This window comes from Aethalodelphis obliquidens, unplaced genomic scaffold, assembly GCF_003676395.1.
Source record: "Aethalodelphis obliquidens isolate GAN/ISIS:26980383/991018 unplaced genomic scaffold, ASM367639v1 scaffold43, whole genome shotgun sequence".
Lineage (NCBI taxonomy): Eukaryota > Metazoa > Chordata > Mammalia > Artiodactyla > Delphinidae > Aethalodelphis > Aethalodelphis obliquidens.
Window position 1 is genome coordinate 5,402,989 of NW_020837987.1, and position 7,640 is coordinate 5,410,628.

At 49.7% G+C, this 7,640-nt stretch overlaps 1 protein-coding gene across 3 annotated transcripts; it reads left to right on the forward strand.

The window, feature by feature from the left end:
• Window positions 1-2,668: 2,668 nt before the first annotated feature.
• Window positions 2,669-5,496, forward strand: FFAR2 (free fatty acid receptor 2). 3 transcript variants are annotated; one of them, XM_027079035.1, is made up of 2 exons: window positions 2,669-2,768; window positions 3,828-5,457. In XM_027079035.1, exon 2 carries the CDS (start codon window positions 3,835-3,837, stop codon window positions 4,822-4,824), a length of 990 nt encoding a protein of 329 aa, XP_026934836.1. In that variant the 5' UTR covers window positions 2,669-2,768; window positions 3,828-3,834; the 3' UTR covers window positions 4,825-5,457. The 3 variants fall into 3 exon arrangements, with proteins under 3 accessions (XP_026934836.1, XP_026934837.1, XP_026934838.1); XM_027079036.1 differs by lacking the exon at window positions 2,669-2,768 and adding an exon at window positions 3,462-3,687 and having other exon boundaries at window positions 3,828-5,496; XM_027079037.1 differs by lacking the exon at window positions 2,669-2,768 and adding an exon at window positions 3,462-3,684 and having other exon boundaries at window positions 3,828-5,496.
• Window positions 5,497-7,640: the final 2,144 nt, after the last annotated feature.

Consider the following 7,640-nt stretch of genomic DNA (forward strand, 5'->3'; position numbering starts at 1 on the left):
GATTGTCACAAACTGGGTGGCTTAACAGAAGTGCATTCTCTCACAGTTCTGGAGGCTAAAAGTCCAAAATGAGTATCCCTGGGCTGAGGAAAACACATTCTCTGCCCCCTCCAGCTCCTGGGGGCTGCTGACATTCCTTGGCTTATGGCCACATTGCTCCAATCTCTACCTCTGTGATCACACTGCCTTCTCCTCTTCTGTCTGAAATCTCCTTGTGCCTCCTTCTCATAAGAACATTTGTGATGTTTAAGGCCCACCCAGGTAATCTAGGATAATCTCTCTATCGTAATACTCTTTTTTGTTTGTTTGTTTGTTTGTTTTTTGTGGTACGAGGGCCTCTCACTGTTGTGGCCTCTCCCGTGCGGAGCACAAGGCTCCGGATGTGCAGGCTCAGCGGCCATGGTTCACGGGCCCAGCCGCTCCGCGGCATGTGGGATCTTCCCGGACCGGGGCATGAACCCGTGTCCCCTACATCGGCAGGCGGACTCTCAACCACTGTGCCACCGGGGAAGCCCTATCATAATTCTCTTAATCACACCTGTAAAATCCTTTTTTTAAAATTCTTTGCCATGTAATGTAACATTCACAGGTTCCGGGGATTAGGATGTGATTATCTCTTGGAGGGACCATTATTCCACCACCACAGCTGGTATAATATTATTGGCCAAGAGTCCGGTCTGATAACGGTAAGCAGGTGGACAGAGAGTGAAGGAGGGAGGGGTCTCTGCAGAGGAAGGTTGGGGTATGGTTACCAGCAGTGCATTGCAAAAACCCATGATGCCCACTACAGAGGTCAACAGAGACAGGGTCTGAAGGGTACTCCTAAGATGCTAGTACTGACCTGTTCCTTATTTCTCTTCTTCAGTACTGCACCTGCACTGGAGATGGCTGCGGAGGTGGAGGACACCACTATTGGGATGACAGAGAAAGCCTGGACAAGTGGTGGCTAAAACAAGAGAATGCAAGTGGGGAAGGGCATAAACTGTCACCTTCGTGCTATCATAAGGCCACTCCAGGGGCTCAAAAAGCCTAACACGCACATGCAAGTAGGCTGAACTGCACTGGCATGAGGGAGCAACAAAATCTAAAGTCCATTTGGATGTACTGGTCTAGAATCATCTTCCCTCTAATTCCCCAGGAGAGTTCCATTCTCTCTGGCATTCTGAAGTTCTTCATTTACTGTTATTTATTTAAAGTTACGTACCCCAAATCGCAACGGATCCTCTCTATTTCCACTGCTACATTCTCCTGAATCCATGCCGTCATCAACCGTCCCTAGATGACTGCTGTGAATGTCTATTTGATCGCTCTGCTTCCAACATCATTCCCCTGAAGACCATTCTTCACACAGAGCTGGCGTGAGCTTCTCAACTCTCAAGCCGTCCCTCTCCTCTTACGGCCCATAAGTGACTTCACGCAGCTTATGAATGGAACCCCAGCTCCTTTCTGTCATCAGGAAGGCCCTGCGTGGTCTCACCCTGGCCCACCACGCTCCAATCACACTGGCATTTCTGTTCCCCCCACGTGCAAAGGTGCTTCCTGCCTGGCACTCGTTGTTTCCTCCACCCAGACCACTCTTCTTCCGGGACCTGACACAGTCCCTTCACCAAATTCAGCTCAACCTCTCAGATGTCAGTTCAGCTCAGCAGTGCCTCTCTGACCCCCGGCACACCACCGCCACTCTCCCTGTCATCACTCTGCTTCATTTCCGTCATAATGTCTGTCACTGTGCAATCACTCCTCTGTTCCTATTTGCTTGTTATTACTTATCTCCCTCCACTAGAATGTATCTTTGTTTCCTCAGATGTGTGTTTCAAAAGTCAGAGAGGGAGAAATAGCGAGAAAAGAACAAGGGTGGCTAGGAGGTTGGGCCCAGCTCTCCCGAATCCCTGCCGCTTTCCGAAGCTAGACGGCATTCCTGTGCCCTAAGCCCCTTCTACCAGGTGGCTCGCTCTCTATGAAGCTGTCCAGCAGGCTTGGGTGGAGGGACCACTTCTACTTTTGCATCCGTTACGTGTGAAGCACTGGCTTGTATGCTTTCTACACGCTATCTCAGGGACTCCTCACAGAAGTCTTGGGATGTAAGTATTCCCATCCTCACTTGACTGAGAAAGAAACTAAAGTTCAGAAAATTGATCTGCCTCAAGGTCACAAGGGAGGGATTTGTATTTGAGCCCACATCTGCATGACTCTGAATCCCACGCTATTTCCACCCCAACAAGACATAGGCTAGGAGAAAGCAATCTGTTTCGACCGGGAGGGCAAAAGACATCTGTTGGGGGCAGAGGGCAGGAAACTATACAGAAAGAGGAAAATTGAAGAATAAAAGGAAGCATAAAACCTCTTTTCTGAGATTGAGTAGAATTACAGAAGAAATCACCTAGAAAAGAGAAGAAGATGAGATCATCTGACTTGGGAAATGGGGGAAAAAAATGTTTGGGATTGAAAAAAAATTCAGAAACTAAGGACGGAAAATCTGAGTTTGGAAATCAGAGTGGGGATCTCTTGGTGTGGGGCGGTGGGGAGAACAAAGACGCTGGAACCCTTTCCACTGGGTTCGAGAGGAGACAGCGCTCAATTACTGGTCTTCTCCTCTCTGGTCACGTGACTAGCGCTGGTATAAAAGCTTTCTACCGGCCAGGTTCCTTACAATTTTTTCCTGTGTGAAATGGGCCGTCGCAGCGGCTAAAGCTTTGTTCCTCTTTTCCACAAGCTTTCAGACTTTCCTTCAGGACTAATCCCAAGAAGCCCTCTCTCCGGAAACAAAGGCAAGACAAGGCAGCTGGCTTAGTACCTGCGCCCTGGGAAGCGATGCCGGGGATGGGAACTGGAGGGAAACGGGTTGGGGCTGGGGGACAGGGGTGGGGCTGGCGCTGGATGCAATCTGTCGGAAACTGAATGCAAGGATCACATCCAGAAATGGGAGCCGGTGGGGGGGCAAGGAATCGCGGGCCAGGCCCTAAGACGGGAGAGAGGACGGAGGGCCCGGACCGTGTGTGGGTAGTGAGCGCTACGAACCAGACAGAAACGGTTACCTCATCAAGAAGAGTTCCTCTGTTTATGGTCGAAACACCCAGCTCCTGAGCCAGTCACTGCCCATGTGCTTTTCTGAATATCCTCTCAGTCTTTGGAGGAAAAGCCCCAGAGGACAGCGCTGGCTCACCCTTCCTCCCCAGCCCCCTCCCTACTTCCCCTTTTCAGTATAGTCCTTTTCAGTATAGTCCCAGAATTGGACAGGGGAGGGAAAGGTGGAGGAGAATTTGTGTTCTGCAAAAAGGAGAAGGAAAAGAGGTAGGGAGATGGATTGGGGGCTGGGCACCTGCATCCTGGGCGTGTGGCAGGGTCCTGAGGAGGAAGGAGCACGGGTCGCGGGGCCTGGGTTTTCACAGCCCGAGCTCTCCTGAGAGACATTGTCCAGCTCCCTCCTTGCTGTAGTGAGGTTTGCCTTTTCTCTCTGCAGGTCTCTGGCTGAGGAAAGGCCTTAAGGAAAGCTGGAAACTGATTAACACTAACTTCCTGTATCTGTGACAAGAGAAGGAGAAAGGCTAGGAAAACCGGAGGGGGAATTCCCTTGGGAAGCCAAGGGTTGGCCTCCCCCAGAGACACAGGATGGCAAACATAATAGCTACTGCTTAATATCCGGCCCCAGGCAAAGTCAACAATTGCTCTGAGCAGTTCGGGCAGGTGGTGTGTGCAGTGGTGGGAGCAGAAAGCCCTGGCCTGGGAAAGGGAGAGTGCCTGGGAGGATGTCCACAGACTGAGCGCGACCAGGGTCTGCAGGCTGTGAGGTGGTCCTCCTGACCCTGCCCTTTTTCATCCTCTTCCAGAACAGTCATGCCCAGCTTGAAAAGCTCCTTGATCCTCACAGCCTACATCATCATCTTCCTCACTGGTCTCCCTGCCAACCTCCTGGCACTGCGGGCCTTTGTGGGGCGCGTCCGCCAGCCGCACCCCGCGCCCATCCACATCCTTCTGCTCAGCCTGACGCTGGCGGACCTCCTGCTGCTTCTGCTGCTGCCTTTCAGGATGGTAGAGGCCGCGTCTGACTTCGTCTGGTACCTGCCTGAGCTAGTCTGTGCTGTCACGGGTTTTGGCTTCTACAGTAGCATCTACTGCAGCGTGTGGCTCCTGGCGGCCATCAGCATCGAGCGCTACCTGGGAGTGGCTTTCCCCGTGCGGTACAAGCTGTCCCGCCGGCCTCTGTATGGAGTGATTGCTGCTCTGATCTCCTGGATCCTGTCCTTTGGTCATTGCACCATAGTGATCATCACTCAGTACCTCAACTCAGGCCAGAGGCTCACGAACGGGAGTAGCATAACGTGCTACGAGAACTTCACGGCAGAGCAGCTGGAGGTGGTGATTCCCGTGCGGCTGGAGCTGTTCCTCGTCCTCTTCCTCATCCCCATGGCGGTCACCATCTTCTGCTACTGGCGCTTTGTGTGGATCATGCTCACCCAGCCCCACGTGGGGGCCCAGAGGCGGCGCCGAGCCGTGGGGCTGGCTGTGGTGACCCTCCTTAATTTCCTGGTGTGCTTTGGGCCATATAACGTATCCCACCTGGTGGGGTTCCACACGAATGTGAGCCCCCCGTGGCGGGCAGAAGCCGTGGTACTGAGTTCCCTCAATGCCAGTCTGGACCCCTTGCTTTTCTATTTCTCTTCTTCAGCCGTGCGCAGAGCCTTTGGGAAAGGGTTGCAGGCACTGCGGCATCGGGGCTCCTCCCTGCTGGGACGCAGAGGCAAAGAGACAGCAGAAGTGGCGAATGTGGACAGGGGTGTGAGTCAAACAGAGGGAGCGCCGAGTTCTGACTACACCACAGACTAAGGATGTCCCTGGACCTTCGGAGGCACTCTGGGTTTTGTATGAATTGAGCAGGCTGGGAGAGGGAGAACACGGGTTCCTGGCCCGGATTCAGGAATCCTCAGACCCAAACCACGACGGGGACTGTAAAAAAAATCTCTCTCACCAGCTCTGTATCCTTTCCTGACTGAATTTTCCTTCCCAAAGGAGCACAGCTCCAGGACGAAAGAAGAAACAGTTGGGCATAGCAGCACTAACAGACCAGAGTTTCCGAAGCAATGTAGAGAAATCAAATGCCGATTGTCCGTGTGAGGTGGCTGGTAGCTGAAGCAGAGAGCCCTAAAACAACCTTGCCACCAGCTTTGAAACAACACCTACACACTGGTCTAGTTGTTGGTGCTAGAATGAAGCCACTGGGAAAGAGATGGGAGAGAAATTCTAAATGAGGTCAAAGAAGATGCAGGAAGGTTCTGAACCAAGGGGATTAGGAGGGAGGACTGGGGCTTAGAGCTATAATGACCTAGGTGTGGGCAATATCCATCTGACCTGCTGCTCTTTAAGAATGATCCAGTCGTCTCCATGTGTGTACCTGTCTCCCCCAATAAACTGGGAGCCACCTGAGGTCTGGGTCTTGTCTTCTCCCTCCATGGCGCAGGTCAGAACCCAGCTTGGCAACCATCAGTTAGAGCTCAACACTGATGAGCACAGGAAAAAACCTGGTCTGGCCGATTGAAAATAAAGATTAGGGATTTCCCTGGCAGTCCAGTGGTTAAGACTCTGTGCTTCCACTGCAGGGGGCGTGGGTTCCATCCCTGGCTGGGGAACTAAGATCTTGCATGCTGCGTGGCATGACCAAAAAAAAAAAAAAAAAAAGAATTAAAATAAAGTTTATAAAACTCTGAAGAGAGCGTCCACAATTTTTGTAACATTTTTGCAAGCACAAGGATAGCAAAAATAGGATGGAGAACTAGACTCAGCAGTGAAGGGGGAGGATGGTGCATCTGAAACCACAGAAATATGTTAAAGGTGCAGTAAGAGTGGAGGGATGGATTCCTGTTTAGCTTGATGAATAGAGAGATTGGACTCAGAAAGAGGATTGAGGCGAGTCCCAGCTCAAAGTTATTGGTGTATCACAGAGGCTTAAAACATGTTATCCTCCAGCTTAGAAACCTGCAGAGTTTTCCTTTCATCAGAAATTTTCCTCTCAGGAACTCATATCTTATCATCCCATTGCCTGCTCTGTATCCTCTCTCCCTTCCCAATTCTACCTGCCTAAGAGTTCTCCGCAAGAAGAACCCCTAGACTGTGCTCTCCAACACCTAATGGTTTGCAGCAGAGGCTATACATCAGAATAACACGTAGAGGTATAAAAATAATACAGAGAGCCACCTCAGATCTACTGACTTGGAATCTCTGGGGGTGGGGCTGCAGCAGGTGAGATTTAAAAAGCTTCCCAGGTGATTATGAAGGGCAGCTCAGGTCAGGAACCACTGGCCTAGCTCAGGGGCCCAAGAAATTATCCTTCAGAGACCTTTTCCTGCATCTAAGTCCCCCTCACCTCCACCCCGTACTGCCTCATTCTCAGATTCTTTGCTTTTTCCCGTCTTATGAAACCCTACTCAACATTCACTTTCTTCGGAAAGACTTTCCTTATTACTCCCACTGAACGGGGAGCTCATTTTCTGTGTTTCTTCCTCAACACAACACCAGACTGGCGTCGTAAGAGCTCTGATTTCAGTGTTGATTCCGCTTACCAGTGGGATGACCTTGAGCAAGTCGCAACCTTCAAGCCACAGTTTCCAAAGCATCATAATGAGGATACCGTATGCCTCTCAGGGTTAATTCTGAGGAGTCAAATGAGACTGCGTAGATAAAACTGCTGAGAAACTATACAGTGTTATTTAGCTCTAAGATACCAACCTGTGTGAAACAAAGGTGTTCTCCCACTTAAAAGAGACATGGCAAGTAGAATATTTAAAATGACGGAAATAATATATAGTCAACTATATAGGATGGTTTGACAGTAACGTGTAAGAAAAAAATCTGGGATTTTCAGCTGACTGGAGGCTTCCTATGCATATGTGATATATTACACCTTCCAAAAAAAAAAAAAAAAGAGCTGATTTGATTTTGGGTGGCATTAAAAGAAACTGAGTCTAAACAAGTTGATGACACAACCACTCCACTGAGATCTAATCAGTAACACACTGAGTACTAAGCAGCACATTTTTAAAAAGGAAATGAACCCAAGGCACCAAGCCCAGAAAAGTGAACCAAAATGCTTTGGAGATTTAAAACATAATGATAATAATAATACACATTAAATGCCAGGCACTATTCTACAGAAGGAGCCTGAGACAATTAAGAGAACTTTCCAAGGCCGGTAGTGAGAAGAAATTTGAATCCAGGTCTTCCAGACTCTGAAGGGCCTGCTTTTTTCACCAACATATGAGAAACAAGTAAGAGAATGCTGAATATGTGGCTGGACCAAGATTAGGTTCATTTTATAGAAGATGTATTCTCTGCAGCCCCACAAAGAACAAGATCACGGGCAAAAGATGCAGGGAGTTACATCTTCAACAGTCAGGGGAATCACTTAACCAAGGTAATCACTCCCCAGTCTCCAGGAATTTTGAAGTAGAAGACACTCATCTTAGAACATAGAGGAAACTCACACATCTGATAAGGGCTGAAGCAGTCACCTACCAGACTCCTTCCAACTCAGAGATTCCCAGGGTTTTAGGGACACGGCCGCTCTTGCTAAAAAGTGCCAGAAAATTTCTGGACCTGGTCTGAGACTTTCAGGGTGAAGTTTTAGCTACTCACTAACAAGTATCTGA